The 23663-nt window shown below is 35.9% G+C and overlaps 1 protein-coding gene across 1 annotated transcript; it reads left to right on the top strand.

Annotated features, from left to right (window-relative positions):
- Nucleotides 1-324: 324 nt before the first annotated feature.
- LOC121984483 lies at nucleotides 325-14723 on the top strand. The gene is made up of 12 exons (XM_042537418.1): nucleotides 325-480; nucleotides 1061-1149; nucleotides 2150-2275; nucleotides 5397-5466; nucleotides 6412-6536; nucleotides 7128-7236; nucleotides 7304-7367; nucleotides 7498-7553; nucleotides 10273-10380; nucleotides 12010-12159; nucleotides 13903-14073; nucleotides 14296-14723. Exons 1-12 carry the CDS (start codon nucleotides 376-378, stop codon nucleotides 14527-14529), a joined length of 1407 nt encoding a protein of 468 aa, XP_042393352.1. The 5' UTR covers nucleotides 325-375; the 3' UTR covers nucleotides 14530-14723.
- Nucleotides 14724-23663: the final 8940 nt, after the last annotated feature.

Here is a 23663-nt window from a genome sequence, read left to right as displayed (position 1 = left end):
CTATTTTGGCAGGGTCCACCTGAATACCTTCTTTAGAAATGATGTGACCTAGAAATATCACCTGCTCTAACCAGAACTTGAGAATATATAAAGAGATCCCTAAACTAGGGACGCAAACGCATCGAGGTTGTTCGTGAGTTTTTTCAACCGAGTCAAAAAGATATATTTAATTTGTATATGAAATTTTCGAATTTGGATGTAATTCGAATATGTTTAATATATTTTTTTTTAAAAAAAACAATGAATTTGATTTTATAATATTTTATTTTTGATTATTTTTACATAATTTTTAAGAGCACCATAGATATTTATTCGTCCACTCAGAAGTCAGAACACCCACTCAGCTACGCAATCGGTCTTTCCGTCGATAATCGAATGGGCACTCTCTCCCCTGGCGTCTCCTATGCCTTTCCGGCCGCGACCTCCTCCCTCGCCGTCGGCCGCAACCCTCGGTCCATCTCTTTCCTCTACGTCGCCCAGGTCACCTCCTCATTCCTTGTTCACGATTTTTGTCGCCGCTTGCTGTTCTCGCTCTGGATTGTAGCTTGAGGATCTCCTGCCTCCTTTTGGAGTATATTTATTGTGCTACAGAATCCTCGTTCGCGCGGCTTAATTGCAACTCCTTGTAGATGTTTTTTTGGCGGTTATGTTAAAATCGTGGTTTTGCGCGCTTGCTTGGTTGTGTGCTGCTTCCTAGTGAATGGAAGTTGAGTTACACAAAAATAAGAGCAAGATACATATTCCGAGCCAATTTTTGAAATAGAACGCATTTTCCACAGAATTTTGCAAAATTTTTCCATTATCCTTCCAAGATTTAACAAGGGATCTAAGCAATTCGACCTTTTTTTGGTATATTTATCGAACTTACTGCTTTTGCTGACACTATGCTACTATAAGGATTTGGAAGTCACGTAGAGATGATAAATAATCTAAGTTCACCTATTGATATATTTTTTTTGTGTTGCAGAAGTTTATTTCTTGTTAAAATTCTTACTGCACTTTAATTGTTTGGGTACTTTTACCTAATTCCAAATAATGATTATCGTACCATGCCTTTCAGGATTTTGCCTGCAGTCGTATGGTTAAATCTCATAATTTTGATGTCTCTTACATTGCAAAGAAAAGATGCTCAGGTGTTAGTCGTAGTAGGTGAGGTTACTTGTTGAAAATATCCAATCGTTCTGTTGTAAGAAATTAAGCATTTATTACTATTACATCCTTACCATATACGGCAAGCGTGACATGAAAACTAAGAGAGATTTTGAAATTATTTTATTCTGAAAATGCATGGAGTTTTGAGATAACAGAAGTTGTGTTATTTTGCTTTCAGATTGGTTAATTCATGATTTTCCCCACAATTTCTCTTTAAAAGCATATGCAATCAGATTTACAATGCTTTTATTGTCATAATAAATCGTAATCTGTACTTTGTTAGTTGATATACATATGTGAGGAAAAATGGATAATTGGAAGAACAATAAAAGGTCACTTGCTGTGATTTTGTAGAACCTATAATACATCAATCTTGTGATGACATTCGTCAATTTAAATTCTGATTGACAATATAATGTTGTCTTTTAAGAAGCAACTGAAGGGTGTAACACTTTCCAGTTTAAGTGAATCTTGTCAAATTCGAAGATCTGACTCATTTGGTTTTGACTAGAAGGTTGGGTATTTGTCTGAAGGATTGATCAACCAAAACAGTTGAGAGACACAGAAAATTTCCAACCCTTGATGCAGATTCATCATTCATATAAAATGCACAGCTTATTCAACTCATGTAAACTGACCTGACCATTCCCATTTTGGAGCCTTGTTAATTTAGGTTTGAATGTGGTCACTTTAGAGGGCCTTGAATTATTGGGTTATGTTGATTAGTCACTAGTCAGAATAAAAGGTTAAAGTTAATTATCTACTTGACCCATCCTCCCCCATCCGATGGCCTCTATCTGTAACCCTTTTTAATAACATACACATCAAGAATGAAAAAGAGAAAAACCCCCACAGACACGAGATTTTGTTCCATGCTGAATGGAAAATATCTGCATGACCTTGAATGTGTGGATTATGTAAAACTTTACAGGAACAGTTAGTTGAATGCGTGTCTCTAGGTATTTACAGGAATTCAATACTAGAAGTAAATGTGCAGGTTGCAGCATCAGAGTCCATTGATCAAAAGAAGTACCATCTGTTATGCAGAAGGAACCGGAAACAGGCCAGAGCCTCCTAGAAATAATTCCACTACTGACATTCAGCTCTACTCTCAAATTGAAAGGTATACTTGCTTGCTGCTTCTTTCTACCCTTTCATAGTCAACTGTTCTATTCTTTTACCAGTTGTTCATGCAATGCTGGGGTTACTATGGAAAAAGCACATTGCTACTACCTAGTTTTCAAGGACAAACATATTGTACTTCCGTCTTTAGAAAACTTAAGCGACACAATGGGATTCCTGAAGCAACAAATAGTGACTAAAAGAGAACATTGTACATCTGAATTTAGCTTAGCTAGCTGGTTGTATCCTTACCTAGGAAAAGATGCAGTGTCCTACCTTGAATGAGAATTTTGTAATCCAAACATTATGAAGATAGAAGTTTTCTGTTCTAATAGCTCTGGGGTTGTGACATGGGTTTGTTTGATTAGTCGATCATAGGAAGTTTGTCTAATTCTCTATCTGATTCCACTCATCACTCTATCACTACTTTTTGGGCGCAACTCTAAGAAAGAAGTTCTTTCAGTTTTGCTTTGGTTCAAGCTAAGTTTGACCAAACTTGGGTTGAGGTATTTGAGAGATGTCCTAAGACAATTACCTTATGTTTTGTACATATTTATTGGATAAATAAAGTTTCACTAATTGAGTGCATATTCTCTATGTGTATGATTGGATCTTAAACTCATTTATTGAAAGTTCGTAATACAATTGATAGAATGAGAAAACTTATGATTGGATCACAACTGGTTAGCATCTCTACATGTGTAATTATGAATATATTGAAATATTCCCTAATAATGAATTGATGAGTTTAAACATCATCGATTCTGTGAGACTAGCACGGGTTATACTCAATGGGTTGTCCAAGCAGCTGCTCTTGATTGGCCGGAGACATTGGAATGTCGAGAGTTAAACATGAATGCTAGTTAATAATAACTAGTTTATTGAAGTGACCTGGCCATGAGACTTCATATGGTTCTCTCTCTCTCTCTCTCTCTCTCTATATATATATATATATATATATATATATATATATATATATAATATAATGTCAATGAAGATCTCATTGTAGCTTAAGTGCGAGTTTCCTTCGACTTAAGGTATTCAAATCATCTTGATCATGAAGACTTATACTTTGACATCTTAAGCAAGCATCTCCGAGGAGGTGTGAACCCGGAATGATTGGGTACAAGTCGAAGTGCTCGAAGGTGATTGGATAGCTAACAAAGGATTTACCACTTCTTACAAGGAGACGTATAATGATTATTACTCGAAGTCTTTGGTTAAAGCATTACATGTTAAGAGTATAAGACTCTTGGACACATGTCTAAGTAATTTGAATCCACCGGATGAGGAAGTATTACTTGGGCTAGGTGTGACATAGTCAACCTAGTGGGGACTGACACATAGACCGTATCCTGAACCTGAGTATAAGATCAGTGAAAGGAACAAGACACGACTTACTGTAGCTGCTGAAAGGTTCATAAGTGCTTCTGGAATCAATTGTTTGATTTTTCAGTCAAGTGGGGGTCATGATGTATTACTAGGTGTCATTCATGATTGATCCATAATTAATGGTTAATTATGGACGACCAACATAACTAAGAATCTATTGGGTCCCACGCATTACGAGTTTATCTGAAGGACTTAAAACGAGTTTGAGAATTAGATTCTTGAACTAAATGGTTTGATTATTGAACCAAGTGGTTTGGTTATGAACCAAACTTAAGGCTAATGGTATGGGTTGCGGGTTAGTGGATACAGGTTTGGATTTGATCTAAACTTGATATGGAAGAAGAAATAAGTTTAATTTTGGAATCAAATTTAATTTTAGAATTAAATTAAATTAAATTTTGTAATTATTTTTTTCTTCCTTTTTCTTATTTTCTCTCTCCTCTTTTTATTCTTCTTTTCTCACCCGCGTTTAAAAGAGGATAACAGAATTAAAAACGTAATGCGCGTTTTTTCGATCGCCGTTCACACTTTTCGTTGCCGTCCGTCGCTGCAAACAACACTTGCTGCCTTTTCCAGCCAGTCAACAGGAAACATCAGAGCAGCAGCTCCGGCCAAACAACCTCCGCCCCTAGCTGAACAGCAGCCCCCGGCTGCTGTCCCATTGTTGTCAGCACCTCCCTAGCACCGCTAGCCATCCGCCCTTCCTCGGTCGACCCTCTACAGGTCAAGGACCCGCTCCGGATGCCGAACAACGGGTATAGACCTGCTATAGTGTTTAAAAGAGAATAGAATTAAAAATGTACTGTGTTTTTTCAACCCCCGCTCACACTTTCCGCTACCGCTTGTCGCTGCCAACAACACCTGCTGCCTTTTCCAACCGGCCAGCAAGAAACATCAGAGCAGCAGCTCCGATCGAACAGCCGTCGCCCCTAGCTGAACAGCAGCCCTCGGCTCCTGTCCCATTGTTGTCAGCACCTCCCTAGCGTCGTCGGCCATCCGCCCTTCCTCGGTCGACCCTCTATAGGTCAAGGGACCCTCTTCGGATGCGAACAGCGGGTATAGACCTGCTGTATCGCTGGAACAAGGGCTTTTTTCCATGCTTGATTCGTGTCGTCAGGTTGCTTCGGCCGCCAGACACAAATCGAGCTTTGATCCCTCTCTCGGATCGTTCTGTCTCTCCACTTTGGTTGGTACCAAAACGGAGACTCGATTCGGATTTGTGAGGTCGTTTTGATGATCGCTCGACGTGGATACAAATAGAGGCGAGATTTCCGAGTGTTGCTTGGTTGATTCCTTTCCACTTGGCATCATCCACTAGAATAAAAGTTATTTTAGGAAATTTTTGTTTTATGATTATGTCTGACCTTGTTGTATCCTTGCATGCGTGTGGTGTGTGTGATGTAATAATATAAATTATTAGAATGAGATTTAGAATGATGAACGCTTTTAGGCGCAATGACAGTTTTTTTAAAGAAAAACCTTCATTTGAACTGATCTTATAAACTATTTTTTATGATTCCTTAATTATTCATAATTTTCAATTCCTAAGTTGGATTTTGTGCAGGGTTGTTAAATAATCTAAAAAAAATTTAGTCTTTCTTTAATTACTTTATAATCATCAAAATTGTGATATTATCAAGGTTGCAATTTTAAACTTTTTAGTTTTGTCTTGTTTTTCTTTTTGATTTGATGTTAAACATAATAATTTATAATCCATTGTGCTCATGCAGATTAATCACTGAGACAGCTAGGCAGTCACAAGAAGCTTGGGGTGGTTCTGAAGACTGGAGTGAGATCGAGGTCTTCCATTTAATATATGAATGTGTGATGTGCACAACTTTGATCATTTTAGACAATCGAATAGGCAAAGTTATTTGTATTTTTTTATTAGACCCGACAAGGCATAAGCATCCATAAATTGGGTCATTTATGTGAATTGCAAAAGAAATTTGGAATCAAATTGAAACATCGACAATGTAGATTGGGGAGTTCACCTTTTGCTAGTATGCTTTTTGGAAATTTTAAATTAATTATATTATTATATGGGAAAGTTGCTACCGTGTAACTTGGTGGTCACAGGTGCAAGTCGTGGAAACAACCTTTTGCAATGTAGGATAAGGCTGCATACAATAGATCAAATGTGGTTCAACCCTTTCTCGGGACCCCACATTGGCAGGAACTTCATACATCGAGCTGTCCTTTATTCAATCGAGTTGTAGTATAGGAAAGAAACTGAATATTCAATCATGTTTTTCTTAAATATTCAGTATTGTTTCAATATATGTTTAACCAGAAAAGTGTTAACAAGAGTACTATGGTTGTTCTTCATTGAGATGACTTCTTGATATGGCAAAGTCAAACAAGTGTCTGCCCACATGCTCCAAGCTGTTATGACCGCGTTAGTTATACAAGGGAAATCAACTTGTCTAAAAGCTACTAATTCAATATTTCATTCTCAGCTGAGAATGCCAATATTCGAAGTTCCTTATTTGATATTTTATTTTGTTTTTCTTTTTGTCTCTTTGTTTTAAATTCATGTCCAAATCATTTCAATGAAAAATAATTTAAAGAAACGACCACAATGACGTTTCAAGTGGAAAAACTTTCTTTCCTTGTATGGTAAACTTGCAGATTGTCAGTAGGTCCAAGAAATCTAGAAAGTCTTTGTTTTGGTTTTCAATTTATCCAAACAGAATTTGTCAGTGTTTGTACTCATATTTTGTTTTTTTTTCTGTTTAATTTCAGGGAGCATGGGTGCTTAGACCTAAAAATAGAAGCCCAACAGCTGTTGTTCATTTTGTGGGTGGTATTTTTGTTGGAGCTGCTCCACAGCTTACATACCGCCTTTTTCTTGAGCGTCTCTCCAAAAAGTATGTAGACATTTTTATTCATTTGGATTAGCTTCTAACCTTCATAACTGACATAGCAATTGACTTTTGCCAGTATCTTGTTATAAAGGTTTAGCATTGGTTATCTCATTATTAGTGATCTATGTTGTTTTCTTCAATTTTTGGGATATACCATCTAGCAATGCTGTGTGTAAGGTTAATTATTTTTCATATGCCTTTCTACTATAGACCATAAGCTAAGATCATGAAACATTTTTATCTGAATCCTTATTACTATAGTGATTTCTTGTACATGATGTATCTTCTGAAAGACCTTGTCATTTACAGGAACTTGTTGTATTGGCTAGGTAGTAGGTGTTTGCACCTTGTAATACTGTGTTTCTTTAAGCATATATCTGCTTTTTCAGTGAAAACTATGTTTCAGGAATCACGATTCTTCCTCTTTCAAATTTTCAGACTTGTTGTAGTTCAATATATTTTTGGTTACTATCAGTTTGTTCTTATTCATAAGTCAGCTATATTTTCCATTAGTCGGCTCTGTGTCATTCTATTTGTGCACTGAAGTTATTTTTCTTCGGGCATTATTTAGTTAAAGTTGTTTTCATGATTTAGGGGGGCGTTGGTGATTGCAACACCTTTTGCTAGTGGTTTTGATCACTTTTTGATTGCAGATGAAGTGCAATTTAAGTTTGACAGATGCTTAAGATTCTTACAGGACAGTGTGAGTTGATTGTCTATTGCTTATTTTCCATAAAAGAAAAAAAATCAACCTTTTTTCTACATGGCAGGTGAATGACCTTCCAACATTTGGTATTGGCCATTCTTTAGGATCTGTAATCCATCTTCTCATTGGTAGTTTCTTGTCTCTTCTCTCTCTTTATACAGACATAGTTGTTACATGCATATGTAGATGCACTAAATTAAAACACAGTTATTTCTTAGTCTATGTATCTTCATCCTTAACAAGTTATTGATATGCAAGGTTCAAGATATGCTGTTCAAAGATGTGGGAATATATTGATGGCTTTCAACAACAAGGTGATACTTTCATGCACGTGTATAACTAACTGTGGATTTAACTTTAAATGTAGATATATTCTCATTGCTTATTTTATTTGCAGTAAGATTATTCACTGCCTAACTGTTAATCCGTCTAAGATTGATTGCAATGCCTAGTTTAATGAAAGGGCAGTCTGGTACACTAAGCTCCCGCTAATGCTTATTTTATTTTATTTGCTAAATTGAATCCACATCCGTGCATTTTATAACATTTATCTTTTTCCCCTTTCCTCCTCTCCGTCTCCTCCTATTCATTCACTCTAGTGATCATACTAAGTGCTTTGATAATATTACAAATAATTTTTCTCTGTGAAAAATGAATTGTTGTTACCTAGCTATAGATGGTATAGGAGGAGATGGTATCACAGTTAAAAAATAGTAGCTAAGAGTGTACTCGGTGAGTCAAAGGGACATGTACCACTAAGTAAGGAATCTTGGTGGTGGAATGAGAAAGTACAAGAGAAAGTGAAGGAAAAACGAATAACTTATAAGGAATTATATATTTGTAAGAACGAGGAAAACTTAAAAAAATATATAATAGCCAAGAAAGTAATGAGTGAAGCAAAAAATAAAACTTTTGAATGATTATATCAAAAATTGGATAAGGGGAAAGAGATATTTATAGATAGCTAAAGTGAGAGAAAGGAAAATAAGAGATCTTAGCCAAATAAAATGTATTAAAGATGAAAGTAATATGATATTAGTAAATGATGGAGAAATAAAAGAGTGGTGGAAGAGGTATTTTCATCAACCTTTTAATGAAGGTTTAGGTGACCAACTTAACTTAAGTAATTTAAGTAGGTTAAATGAGTATAGAAATTTTAATTTTTATAGTAGAATTCAAACTTCAGAATTAAAACAACTTCAAATGAGATGCACAATGGAAAAGCCATTGGACCAGATATTTCGATAGAGGTATGGAAGTGCCTAGGGAAACAAGGTATTGGATGACTTACAAAATTATTGAGCATGATATTGAAAACGAAAAAAAATGCTTGATCAATGGAGGATAAGTACTCTAGTTCCCTTATATAAGAACAAGGAAGACGTATAAAATTGTGCAAATTATAGGGGTATTAAACTAATGAGTCATACTATGAATTTTGGGAAAAAGTAATAGAAAAAAGATTAAGGAAGGAGACTGATCAAAAATCAATTTGGGTTTATGTCTGGAAGGTCGACAATAGAAGCTATACATCTTCTTAGACAATTAATTGAAAAATATCAGAAGCAAAAATAAGATCTACAAATGGTATTCATTGACTTAGAAGAAGCTTATGATAGAGTTCCAAGAGAAATTATATGGAGAATTCTAGAAAAGAGAGGTGTTAGCGTAACATATATTGACCTAATTAAGGATATGTATGAGACTTCAGGCGGAGTAACTGAAGCATTTCCAATAAAGATAGGGTTACATCAAGGATCAACTCTAAGTTCCTATTTTTTACACTAATTATGGACGAATTCACTGTGCACATTCAAGACACAGTACCGTGGTGCATGTTATTTGCAGATGATATTATTTTGGTAGATAAAACACGTGAAGGAGTAAATTCTAAACTAGAATCTTGGTGGGAAACACTATAAGGGAAATGTTTTAAGCTTAGTAGATTAAAGACAGAATATATGGAATTTAAGTTTAGCAATATTAGAAGTAATGAGACAATTGTTAAGATAGGAGAGGATGAGTTGCCTGGAACCAAGAGATTTAAATATTTAAGATCATTTTTGTAAAACGAAGGAGGGATTGAGAGAGATGGCTTACATTGAATACAAGCAAGATGGGTGAAATGGAGGGGAGCGTCGAGTGTTTTGTGTGACTGTAAAGTACCTCTTAAACTTAAAAGTAAGTTCTATAAAATCGCAGTTAGACCTGCTATGTTATATGGAGCTCAATGTTGGGCTATGACTCGAGCACATGAGCAGAAGATGAGAGTTGCAGATATGAGGATGTTAAGGTGGATGTGTGGACATACGAGGATGGACAAAATAAGAAATGAGAACATTAGAGAGAAAGTCGGAGTTGCATCTATTGAGGAAAAACTTCGAGAGACACGTTTAAGATGGTACGGACATGTACTTAGATGACTAATAAATGTTCCAGTTAGGCGATGTGAAATTATGATAAACATGTATATCAAACGAGGAAGAGGAAGACCAAAAAAGATTTGGTTAATAACAATAAAACAAGATAAAATTTATTTAAATATAGATGATGATATAGTAGGAGATAGAGCTCAATGACATAAAAGGATTCATACAGCCGACCCCACCTAGTGAGAAAAGGCTTTGTTGTTGTTGTAGCCATAGATCTTGTTTTTAATGCTTTTAGTAAAATTTAGGCCTTGTCTTTCTTGGGATCTCAAAACTCTGATCATGGTTGCCAGCTGATTTTCTCAATCATGAGTTTGTCCGAAACAAAGATCTGATATCTATGCCAAATAAAATAGATATAAGAGGGAAGGGAAGAGACAGAAGAGAAACTAAAATATTTTTGTTGTATGAATCTTGTGTTACAAACTAGTTGCTTTACACGCCAGGAGAAATTATTCCGATATAGGAGATCAATTCATGTATCATGCATATATGTAACTAGATATCGTGCTTTACATATGTTGAAGTGAGAAGTCATGATTCTACCCTTCAATTGTATCAAAATGATATGTAAAAGGTGATCCTGTTTTCTTTCTTTTTACAGGAAGCAAGCTCAGCTGTTCCCTTATTCTCTCCGGTCATTGTGCCAATGGCCCAAAGTATTGGTCCTCTTCTATCTCAACTCACATCGTCTCCATCACTTCGTCGTGGTGTGAGTATACATATTTCTTTTCTGATGCTGCAGATAGTTTCTTACCTATGTAATTGATTTTGAATATGCATTATTAGCATCTACATATTTATAGCTATGAAATTCATTGAAATTCACAGGCTATAAAACTTAATTTATCATAAAACAAGGACTATCACTTGCTAGAATAACAGAATTAAAAGTTATGCTCTAGATGTATATCTACAAATGAAGATTGGTTACATCCAAGATTTATGCAGATGGTCTATCGGATGTATTTTTGGTATTTCACAGTTAGGTGAGCAGAAAATGCTGATCACAAGTTGAATAATTTTAGCAAAAAGAAGGCATCGTCAAAACTCTTATTTTCGTATTTTATGCTCCATGGTACCTCAGGGGAAGCATTTATCATCTTTTAAACGTAAATATCAGATGACGTTGAGCATCTTGTACATTCTTCTGAGCATCTGCACCATAAAACTGTTTATCACTCTTTAGCCACCTGAGGATTTTGCTTTTCAAAAGCAGGTTAGCTGTTGAGGGATACATCTGAAGTTGGCATATCAGAATGCATCTGAATTCTGAAGATAGGTTATTTTGTGAACTCGGTCACTTGGAAAACTTATCCTTAGAATTTGTCACGAGGTGCCAAAAGTTCTTGGATTTTCTTTAAAATCTTTCAATTTCTGACTTAGATTTAGATAGAAAATTAGGACAAGCTTGATATTCTTGAGATCTGTTTTTCTCTGGAGTTGAAATTCACCTATCAGTTTAGGATTCTCTCAAATTTCCAATAAAGAACCCAAAGTAGGATCTGGTTGCAATTTACATGTGTTGTAATCTGGTGGTGGATCTTACTAGCAGGTCTGCAAATGAGCTGAGCTTCGTGGAGTTTGATTCCTAAATACCTTTTGAAGCTCAGCTCAATATTTCAACAAGGCAAGTTTTAGCTGTATTTTAAGGCTTTATTTCTAAACGAGTCAAACTTGAGAAACATTAAATTTTCCCATAGGAATGAACTTGTGAGCAAACTCAGTTGTAGCTCTTGATTAGTGGCATTTGCCTAATTTCATCTGTACGTCTAACGAAGGTTTTATAGAGATGTCTAAGGTGTCGTAGTGCTATTTTGATGGTATCAGAATAGAGTTAAAGCATATGAGGTACAAACTCCATATTAGATTGAGGTCAAGACTCTGATAAGTTTCTAAATTTGAGCTCAAAGAAATTGAATTTTTTATTGTGGAATTATACTTGAGGTTTACTTAGGCAATAATTTAATGAGTCGTGCAGCCAAGAATTTAAAAAAGACCATCTTCTTCATTCTTTGTTTGTATCTTGGCACTCATATCTATTGTTTGAAATTAATCTGGATATTGATCCATGTATTCTCTGAATCCTGGTACTCATTCAAACCATTTCTCAACCTGCTAACTGTATCTTTACAGTTACCTCATTTCTGTAAGGCAAGTCATTAGCTCTGAAATAGTCAAGCAAACCTTCGGCAGCTGCTTGAAGTTTTTTCCATTTTAATGCAAGTATTATGCTATAAAAGATAATCGAGGTTAATAAATTTTAGGTAATATTGTCATCTTGTGTTTGTCCTTTCATTCTTCCATTGGGCTTATTATTTTGTTGTTGTTCAACGAATAGGCAGAAATGGCTATGAAGCAGCTCGAGAATATTAGTCCTCCAATTATGAAGCAAGTATTACCTTTGGTTGAGCAACTCCCTCCATTGTATATGGATTTAGCTAATGGAAGAGAGGAATTCATTCCAAAACCAGAGGAGACACGCCGATTGGTATGATATTTCTTACATCTTGAACTGTGTTTTGGTATTCATGTTATTCAATCTCTCTATACTGTTTGCTTGGTCTTTCTTTTAGTAGTTTGTGGGGTGTCTTAAGTAATAGATGGGACTCGTATACAAATATTCATAACCTGGTGCACAAACGACGGGATTCATACAGATCTTCGCATTATCAGTGAAGTTAATTTGATTGCATTTTCAGGGAAATAGAGGTGCAAGTGCTCATGTAGTGCCTTGGTTGAATATGCATATCATTTTGGTTGTGTGAAACTTCTAGTTTGCTTAAGAGCTTTCTATCTTCCTTTTTTTTAATGAAGGATAACGGCAAACAAATGTTCACCATATGAAGGTAAAAAAAAGAAGAGGGCTAGCGGATTGCCCGATCAGTCATGTTGGCAAAATAAAAGGACCTCATCTAACCTAGAGACCAAGTTAAAAAATAAACAAGTAACACAATAGAATGCCAACTAGATAGTGGCTAGCAGATCTTTCAAATGCCCTAATAAGCTGAGGAAAAGACGCCATTGTAGGGGGCTAGCACAAGGTTTGGATATTCTTGTGCAATAGATGATTCTTGGGATGGTAATTAGGCTCCCAAATAATGGGAACCCATCTATCCAGAATACCCTGAAAAGAGAGAATGTGGAAACCAAAGCAATAGAGAAAAACCCATAATCTCCAACCATGAACTTGTGAATCTAAAATCAGTGTCTCTAGAATACATAATAATTTCCATCAGAAGGCCATATAGGAGAATCTTCATCTACCTTGGTAAAATGCAACACACAGAGAAGGATAAGCAAACTATTGTGGATTTACACTAAATTAATGTGGTTCAGTGTAAACCACATCCGCAGAGAGAATTCAAATTTATATAATGTAATGAAGATTGGACAAATCGATTCTCACACCTTGTACAAAAGGACTTTCAATCCTCTCTAAACTTCTCTCTTAACACCTGTGGAGAAAATGAAGTGCTTCTCGGACACTAAAAAATTAAAATTCTCTTATCTGCAAGTCTGTTGGTTTTCACAACTCATCTCCCCAAGGCATCTCCTATGCTATAGAATTCTCCACTTGGGAGAAATTTATAGGCCTAGCGATCATTATGTAAAATCATACTGGAAATCATCCAAGTAACTCTAAAATAGAACTTATTTGGCACTTGGACCATAGCTGGATTGATTGGCCTCAATATGTTGCATAACTCATAAAGTTTGTAAGATGTTTATGTAGTAGATGGGGCGTATATACATATCTTCATAACTGCTGTACAAAAAAAAAAATTGGGGTTCATAAATAGATCTTCAGGTTATCTGTCAAGTTAATTTGATTGCTTTTTGGAGAAAAAAAAAAGAGTTCTTTGATTGCTTCTGCATTCTTTAGTTGGATATGCATGTCATTGTAGTTGCATGAAACTTCTAGTTGACTAAGAGCCTTCTTTCTAAATTTTATCTGGTCGATTGTTTTCTGGGCTTTTGCTCAATTCTAAGACAAGCAAAGGATCACACCTAACTAAGAACAGAGAATAATACGATGGCATTGTAACAAGTAATAAATTCGTTTTGTTAAATAATTGGTTGAAAGGAAATAAAATCATATTACCTACAACTTCAGCATCTGTTTTTTTGTCTCCTATAACCATTTATTCTTGTATAGATTTTACACTTCATTGGTTAAATGTTGATGGATCCAATTTGATACTCACGTGCAGTTCCCCTCCAATTTTTGCAGATAAAATCATATTACGGTGTTTCAAGGAACCTCTTGATAAAGTTTGACAATGATACGATTGACGAAACTCCGACACTGTCACAGTTGCTGAGTGGAGGATCTGCCATTAGCTCACAATTGGACATGTCGGTGCGATTACTGCCTGGAGATCATGGGCTCCCATTACAGCAGGTACATACTACATGCCATTCTCATGATTTTACTTCGTTCAATCTAACCACAATTCTGTAGTTAGAAATAATAAGTCTGCCAATTCTTGCAAGCATGTATTACTTTTTGTTGCTAATAGAGCGCAACCTGAAAATGAATCTGTCTTGAATTTTTTGAACCATCCTGCTATTTGGATTCATTCTTGTTACTGCAATCACTTGCTGATAGATCTATCATTTGCAGATTCTCCCCGACATCCCACCTGCTATGGCAGATGCTGTAAACCGTGGAGGCGAGATTCTATCAAACCTAACAGTAGGAACACCATGGGAAGCTGTTGCAAGAGAAGTAAGCAATACGTTGGGCACAGACTCAGGGATTGTAAGGGCACAAGTATCTAAAGATGTTGATAAGCTCGTCGATACAATTTCATCGTGGATGGCTTCAAACTCAGGCCCAAGACTTCTTCAATCATGAAGCATATTCCTAACCAAATTGTAGCAGAAGAAAGCAAACTATGATACCCATCTAAAAGCATGTTTAAGTTTGTTATAGGGTGAAAAAAATTCAAAATAGATATCTTCCTAGGTAGTCACTACTTATGTATATTATTAACTACTGTAATTAATATAATTAATAGTATTTACATTAATATCAATGTTTTTTTCAAATTGATTTGAATATTCTGTGGAAATTCAGTGTCATTTAAAAGATTTGTGTAGTAAATTTGCAACTTTATCAGTGAAATTAAGAATAGTTTTATTGGATTATACTTTTTCTCCTGTGAATTCATAATTATTTTTCTTTATTTTATGTCTATGATAAAATGTAAAGGGAGCAAAAATAAGATATATATATAGACTAAGAAAAAGTTTATAAAGAGTCCCAAAAAAAATTATATGAAGAATTTTAGAAAATAATGGTGTTAGCGTAATATATTGAACAAATTAAGGGTATATATAATAATGTAACGATTAGAGTAAAGACTTCAAATGGAGTAGTTGAAGTATTTTCAATAAAGATATGGATCAAATCTAAGTCCTTATCTTTTTTACACTAATTATGAACGAACTATATATATTTAAGATACGGTACCGTAGTGCATGTCGTTTGCAGTTGATATTATTTTATAGATGAAATACATAAAGAACTAAATGCTAAATTAGAATTTTGACGGAAACACTAGAAGAGAAATATTTTAGGTTTATTAGAATAAAGATAGAATATATAGAATTTAAGTCTAGCAATATTAGACATAATGAGACAATTGTTAGGATAGAAAATGATGATTTGTCCAAAATCGAGAGTTTTAGATATTTAGGATCATTTTTACAAAATGATGGAGGGATTAAAAGAGATGTCTTACATAAAATACAATCAGGATGGTTGAAATGGAGGAGAGCGTCAGGTGTTTCGTGTGACCGTAAAATACCTCTAAAATTTAAAGAAAAAGTTTACAAAACCGCAGTTAGACCTGCTATGTTATATAGAGATGAATGTTGGGCTATGACTCAAGCACATGAGCAGAAAATGAGAGTTGCAAAGATGATGATGTAAAACCCTAGGTCCTGAACATAATATATAACATGATTGTGTCACCACCCCTATAAGCATGTATAATCAGATAAGTACTAACATGATGTGCATAACAAATAAGTAAACAAGCATGTAACAGATCGGGTACTGATCAACCGAAGCAAATAAGAAACACAATCATTGCTATTTGTTAAAAACATTACTATGCATATCAAATGACATAAAGTCAAAGTACCCGCCTCCAATAGAAAGGATCGTATCCGGTCCAAATCTGACGTCGAGATACGCGTCTTATAAATAGCTAAATAAAAATCTCTAACCCTAATTTAGGGTAAAACCCAAATCATATGACCATCATCCTGCCTAAACAAAATTGATGATCAATTAGGGTTAGTTACCTAATCCCCAATCCACCATAAATAAAAACCTAATTCCTTTTACACATAAACAACTAAGCAAAAGCTAAATTCACAGACCACATCAATTACAAAATGTATCAAGATCACCACTCTTTACCTAAAAATCACAGCCATCACTTCTGTGGATTAAGGTCTTCTGTTGCTGGACAAATGACACCACAGATCACCACTTCCTCACCAACCCGTAACCTAGATTAGCAGCAAGGAAAAGATCAAGATCAAGAGTGGAGATTACTGCCAAACAATAATCTAATTCCAACCAACTTACCTTCTTCCTCTCCACTGGTCGGAGGTGGTCAATGATCCGACGACAGTACTAGCGCACGGGTGCCAGCGGTGGATCGTCAGTGGCACGACAGCGACCCTAGGGCACAGGTGAAGTCGGCTGCCGGTCGCTTTATTGGATAGCCTAAACAAGCTTTTCTCGGACCCCGTTTTATCCCTGTAAACTCATCCATACGAGCTATGAAAAATTCTCGAAAAATTTCTAAAAATTTCGGAAAATTCCCTTATCATTATTCGTAATTTTTCGGTATTTTACAGATGATGTTAAGGTGGATATGTGGACATAAATGCTCTAGTTAGGTGATGCAAAATTATGACAAACACACATATTAAACGAGGAAGAGGAGGACTAAAAAAAGACTTGGTTAATAATAAAATAAAATAAAATTTATTTAAGTATAAATGACGATATAGTAAGAGATAGAACTTAATGACGTAAAAGGATTCATATAATCGACCCTACCTAATGGGATAAGGTTTAATTATTATTGATGTAGTATAAAATGTTAAACTTCATGTCTTCTGATAGAGTGAAAGTTGAGAAAGAGGAGATGTGCTCAATTACTACTAAATCTAAAAATCCAGGAGATAATCCAAAATGGAATGGATGTGCTAAATCTTTATTAGCTTTAACTTATGACAAACAATGTGCAGGGAACATAGTAATTAGGAACTTATCGACAATATCTTTTATGACTTTGAGATATTAAGTGACCTTGTAGACTTGAAAGAAGTCTCTAAATCTACTGCAAAAGCTTGCGATGACCAATGTGAGTGGTCATTACAGTGTCACAATGGCAAAATTAGAAGAAATTTCACAAGCCATAGGTGGTTCAAGAGATTTCATTCATTTACCAATCTGTACACTGTTGAAATCTCATAATAGGAGAAAAACCATCAGAAGACACGCATCGAGATAAGATCAATATACTATCAAAGAATTGTAAGGAATTAGGCATCAAAGTCGAAGCAAAGTATTTGTTGATACCGACCTCACAAATGATAACAAGTTGTGAACATCTTTCTCAACTCTGATTGAACCATGAACAAGGGAGTAGTAACATAGACGTTTTCAAATGCTCAATCTTGTTTTATTGCTTGATGGAGCAACTACCAACTGGGGAAGTGGTTGAATCTTGACGCTAGCCATCAGCGTACTCGATTAGCTGCTTGACGACACTTGGGTTTGGCAAGTGTGCTAGTGTTCCCAATCTCATCAAGCTGTTTAGAAGCAAATTTCTATTGGATCCGGCACATTATCTTACCACTCCTAGTTTTGGGAAGTCCAGGTGTCCAGTGAATCTTGTCTGGGGCAGCAAATGCACCAATCTGCCAATTAAGAACATGTTTTACAAATGTGTTACTCTACGTTGCAGTGAGAGAACCTAATTACAAATCTTTTATAAATCTCTATGGAGAAAGATCATATAATAAGAATAATTCAAACTAATACAATTTTCATTTAATGTTCCAATGGAACAGATTTAAATCTTTTAAGGCTAAGGTTTCCTTCAATATGTTAGAATTTTTCTAAAATAAAATTAATTTAAAAAACATAGGGAAGAAAGAAGAATAGAAGACAAAAAACTCTTAAAGCAAGCATTAAAGGTTGTCAAAGGACTTTAATCACACATTTAAACTTTGTAGGGATAAAATGACTATGAAAGAGATGACAAATAAAGCTATAACAGACATTGTTTAAAGGAAGAATGTTCATATTATTGAATTTGAGTAAAAGTGAACTAGTTAACTCAAAATGGGCACAAAAGGAGAGTCATAGGAGCAAGAATCTCAACAATGCAAACTTAGATTCCAACCTAAACTTCATAAGATGTTTAGCACTTTAAGTGCAAGACATATGGTCACAACAAAAGTGACTATGTAGTGAAGGAAGAAACTCAAGGCAATGTATGCTATAGCTCTTGTCATCTCAAAGAACAAGAATATATCTTCTACAATCTGCTATTTGGAATTAGCTTGTGTGATGCATGTTTGCACTACAAAAAAGTTATTTTACTTTGGATGCAAGTGTGACCGAGATCACAAGTTTAAAAGATAACTTGAGGAGGAAGCTCAAGGAATTGGTACAATCAGACTTAGTTTGCATAGAGTACAACACATTTAGGGTAGGTGGTCTTTGTCCTAAAGATGAAGAGAAATCTAATTTCACACAATTAATTAGATTCAAGGGTTGCCACTACATAGTAACTGGTAGAATTTTAAGGGTGATTCGTGGCAAGTTCATCGATATGACACGAAGATTGTAGAAAGACACGTTTCATCTTTAGACATTCCTAGGATAGATGAGATGGTCGTATCATCTTTAGATATCTTCAGGATAGATGAGATGGTTAACATTTACATGGTGCTTAGATACATATGGGCAAAAGAGTAGTCCCATTATTGATTATTTTCAAATAGAGGGATCCAAGGAATCTCTCACCATGATTGAGTAGCACCATGAAAATAATCAGATGCACACAAGCTCAACTGAGGTGGAGTGAGCATGTGGATCATAAGACCTTGGTGTGCACATTAACCAAATCACCGATAGGAGTAGGACAACTCTAGAGGAATATATTGGATAGTTTTTAGGAAGTGATAACTAAGACAATAGGGGCTTTGAAATTTTCTCATCGTGGAAGCATTCCAAAGCCTTAGAAACATCATGAGGTGTGTGAAAAAAGCAATGGGAGACTAAGAGATTTGTAGACGAGGATTTTCTTCTACGTTAGTGTCTTTAATTTCCAAAGAGTGCTAGAGGTGAGGTTTTCTGCTTTTTTCCATTGGTGTTGAGTATAGGATTGATTAAATAGGCTCTTGTACAAGTTGTGAGTGACTATGTGATTCATCTGGCATTAGAGGGTAATCCAATACATGTTACTCCAGCATCATGAAGTTTACATATCATCATCACGAGCTAGTGTGCCATCCGATCTATATTCAATAATCTAAAAGGTCTTCCCCAAGTCTATGGTGCGATGGTAAGAGGTGAGACGGACTTCTAGACAATAAGGGTTTAAATATCACCTAAGGCACATGACATCTGGGGAGTTTGAAAAACTTGTGATCTTATGCGCTTCTCGATTTATTTTGATGATTGATAGAAAATTTCTGTGAGACTAGGTTAGTCACCTCTAGGATTAATTGAATCATGAGAATTGAATACTTGGATTACCCCAAAAAAATCTACAAGGTCTAATTTCTGTTTGATGCAACCCGGAGAATTTTAGCATATCTAATTTGAAGGAGTGTTAACCAAAGAAAACTATTCTTAATCTCCTTCCAGATTTAATCTATTTAATATAGATTTATCTCAGGTATTTCTCGATTCACCTTAATATAATACCATTTGCATACTCTTCATGTATCACCTCTATAAGACGGGTTGGCGGGGGCGCTGGGGGCGAGCGAATCACCTTTTGCCACATGTATCACCTCTATAAGTCTATAACATAGAGCCATCTATGGTAATCAGATTTAACAAACCAAGAACATTATTCCTGAAGGATAAAAAATATGATAGAAGGGGGGGGGGGGGGTTGAATATCGCTCGTTAAAAAACTTTTCTTTTCGTATCGATTGGTAAAGCAAATATCAAATCAACAGCGAAATGGAAAAGCAAAAGCAATATAGGTGACTCAGGTGGTTACTTGGTTCGGAGTCTAGTCGACTCCTACTCCAAGGCTCGTGATTCTTGATGCACCGTTGAGCAATTCACTAATATTCCTCCTTCCAAAAACTCTGAAAAAGAGGTAATGCATATAGTGAAGTTAATACAATAGAATGCAAGGTAATTAGAAATACTAACAATACAACAACGAAGATTATCGGAGCTTCTTAGTGATGTAGCTTGCACGCTGAGTAGAAGATCAGAAGCGGCACGAGTGGCAATGTAGTAGAACAATGGAATACAAAAAAGTTACTTCTGCTTGGTGCTCAAGCCTTGCTTTTATAAGTATTGATTGGTCAAATAAAAAATCCTTTGATCGACTAATCCGTTCGGTACTATGCTTTCCTTCGGTGACGAGCTCCAATCTTCGCGTAATTAAGAGCATTAATTGACCGGTCGACTGATCACCATGACTAGTCGACCGATCCCTGTAGTTTCCAACTTCGGTCGAGATTGAATCTACCGCTATGCTTGTCATATCTAGTTCGGTCAACTGATCCATAAGTTCGGTCGACCGATCCACCTTTCTACCAAGTTTGTTCTGCTCGATCCAAAACTCTGTTCCATGTCAGCTTGGTTTGGTCGATTGAACCTCATGTTTGGTCGACTGATCCTTCGATTCTTACAAAACAGAGTTAATTCGAATACTCTTGCAAATTAGAGTTAGCATAGTATAGTATGATGAATGAGTAGTAATGTATGATACATGAGTAGTAAAGTATAATTCATGAGTAGACAATAAACTTGTCTTGATATGAACTTGGAAACCTCCTAGTTTCTTTAGTTAGATCAGTGACCTAGGTTTTGTTGGGACCGTTGGTGGCCGGCTAGAAGGGGGTTGAATAGCCCTGCATAAAATCAAAACACAACCCTTCTCGGACTTTTAAAGTAACACTTACATAAATTAAATAAAGAACGAAACTGAAAAAGATGAGGCTCATAGACTTGACTTGGTTATAACCGGGGAGGTTGTTAATTCAAGGAATGAATCGCACTAATTATCTCCTTCAGGTAGAGAAGCCTCTTACATCAGTGAAAGAACAGAAAAGAGAAGCTAAATTAAAAATGGAAGAGCACAAGTGTTGTATTACTAATTGCTTGTTCGAATTAAAAAGCTTCTGAACCAAGGCTATATTCATAGCCTTGGTCGGGGCGCCTAGAGGGTTCCAGGCGCCTGGAAGGGGGATAAAGTTTTATCCCCTTCGCAACGGATCGCGGTCAAACGTGATTCAATCAAAATCGAGTTCCGGGCGCTTGGATAGGGTCCGAGCGCCCAGACCACTAAAGTCAACATAGTTGACTATCGGTTCGGGCCCTCTGCTCTGGTGCTGCTCGCCTCAGTCCGGGTCTTCTGCTCCGGCTCCACTCGCTTGGGTGATTTTGGCCAACTGAAATAAGGCTCACCGAACCCAATTTCAGCCTTCTCGAGCAACCTTCCGCCCCGGCTTCTCATCCCTCGGAAACACCGTGTGCTTCCTCTCGTCCGCCCGCGTACTCTTCCGCAGCACCTCGTCCCTCAGATGCACCGAGCCCGTCGGCTCACTCCTGTGTCGTCCTTCTCGCTAGCTGCGTCTTTTGCTCGACTTCTTGTGTTCCTAAGCTCCTGCACACTTAGACACAAAGTTAAAATACCACAGAACCTAACCTAACTTGGTTGATCACATAAAAATAACCTTGGGGTTTCAACAATCTCCCCCTTTTTGATATGAGCAACCCAAGTTAAGCTAGGGTAAAGAGACATAAAGTTAAAATAATAAATTCTGCAATAAAAGTGCAAAAAAAAATTGAATCTACTCCCCCTAGGCTTAATCTTTTCCTTCTCCCCCTTTGATGACATAAAAATGGGGTACCAAGAAAAATTTAAGGGTAAAAAATTTTAAGATAACTTTATCAAAATTTGAAAACTCTTGAAATTTTTTTTTTATAATACTGAAAATTTTGTAAAAATTTCTAACTAGCAAAAAAAAAATTTAAGCAGAAAAATATTTTTGACTAACTATAAAAAAATTCAAGCCAAAAAAAAAATCTAAGTTAGATATTTTTGAAAAATATTTTTGAGACATTTCTAAGTAAGAAAAAAATATTTGAAAATTTTTTTAAAGCATTAACTAATCCCAATTTTAATACTTTATCAGTTAGTCAATTAAATATTTTATTTTAATATTTTGACTTCCAGACTATGGTGAGGCACTAGGCCTTCTTGGTTATTGGATCATCAACCACTTCTAGTCAAAACCTCATAGAAAAATTAAAGATTTAAAGAACTCTCTGAAAGTCCTAAAATTTTCAATTAAGATAAGACTTTGGAATCCAATAAAGATTCCTTTCTACTGGGTTAACTAGTAATTTCTTTGGAATGTGTTTCTTAGAAAATTTTCTAATTTGTCCTTTGTGATATCTAAAATATCAATTTAGATTATTAAATTTTCTAACACTTGTATTAGATGAGCATGCAAGATTTTTTAAGTTATTTATTTCTTTTTACAAATTATCATTTTCTAATTTTACTTTATCAAACTCTTCTAACGGGTAAGATTTAGCTAGAGTTAATTTTAATTTTTTAATCTCTTTTTCTAAGTTGCAGCAATCTTTAGTTAATATTTTAACAAACTTAAATAATTTATTGGGAGGAAGAGATCGTACTTGACTTACCATGTCAATCTCGTTATCTGTGGCTCCCCCTGAACTGCTGCTTTCTTTTGAGGTAGCTCTCCCTTCATCGATGCTCTCGATGCTCATTTCGGACGAGCTTGAATCGTAGTCCTCGTCTTGATGACTTGCCATTAATGCAAGTCCGGAGAAAACCTCGACTTCCGATTTGGACGACGTATCGTCCCACGTTGCTTTTAGTGTCTTGAATTTTTTTGTTTGGATAGGCTTCTTTCTTTTATCCTTGTCTTTGTTCCTTAGCTTGGGATAGTTGTCTTTGACATAGCCTTCTTCGTTGCAGTGGTAGCATCTGATCGTCCTTTTCTTTCTACCCTGCGAATGGTTACTTTTACTTGAAGTAAACAACTTTTTAAAGCACCTTACCATCATTACCATTTCCTCATCGTCGAGAGAAGATTCTGACTCATGTTCGTCTCTCGCTGCCTTGAGGGCGATGTTGTGCTTCGGCTCCTTTGTACCTGCACATCTAGATTCATGGACTTCAAATATAGAAATTAATTCTTATAAGGTAATAGTTTCTAAGTCCTTAAAGATATAAAAAAACATCTACAAGTGAAGCTCATTTCGTATTCCTAGGGAATGCATTTAATACGTACCTTAGCGAATCTCGGTTACTTACCTTTTCTTCAAGATTCGATAGTCCGGTGATGAACTCCTTAATTCTCGAGTGGAGATGCGCAATTGTCTCGTCTTCTTCAAGCCGTAGGTTGGTCAGCTAGTTGTAAAGTAAGTCCCGTCTCGCAAGTTTGGCTTCGGGCGTCCCTTCGTGTAGCTGAAGGAACTTCTCCCAAAGCTCCTTTGCTGAATCGTAGTTGCCGATCCAGTTGACTTCTTGTGGCGGAAGGACGCTCAATAGATGGAACTCTGCTTTGTCGTTTGCCACGTAGTCGACCTGCTCCTTTTTGTCCATTGATATTTTTCCTTACCTTCCGGTGCTATAAAACTGAATTCCATTATTAGAAGTAAATCAAAATCAGTTTTAAAAAATACATGTATTCGCTTTTTCTAGCTAGCGAACTCTCCCTCAA

Source organism: Zingiber officinale, chromosome 5B, assembly GCF_018446385.1.
Source record: "Zingiber officinale cultivar Zhangliang chromosome 5B, Zo_v1.1, whole genome shotgun sequence".
In the NCBI taxonomy this organism is placed as follows: domain Eukaryota; kingdom Viridiplantae; phylum Streptophyta; class Magnoliopsida; order Zingiberales; family Zingiberaceae; genus Zingiber; species Zingiber officinale.
This window is presented reverse-complemented; position numbering and strand designations above follow the sequence as displayed.

Excerpts from the sequence above, each read along its gene's own strand:
- LOC121984483 (XM_042537418.1), top strand. The coding sequence starts at position 376 with ATGGGCACTCTCTCCCCTGGCGTCTCCTATGCCTTTCCGGCCGCGACC. Across the intron at positions 7,554-10,272 it reads TGATGGCTTTCAACAACAAG|GAAGCAAGCTCAGCTGTTCC; the intron begins GTGATACTTTCA and ends TTCTTTTTACAG. Across the intron at positions 10,381-12,009 it reads CTCCATCACTTCGTCGTGGT|GCAGAAATGGCTATGAAGCA; the intron begins GTGAGTATACAT and ends TTCAACGAATAG.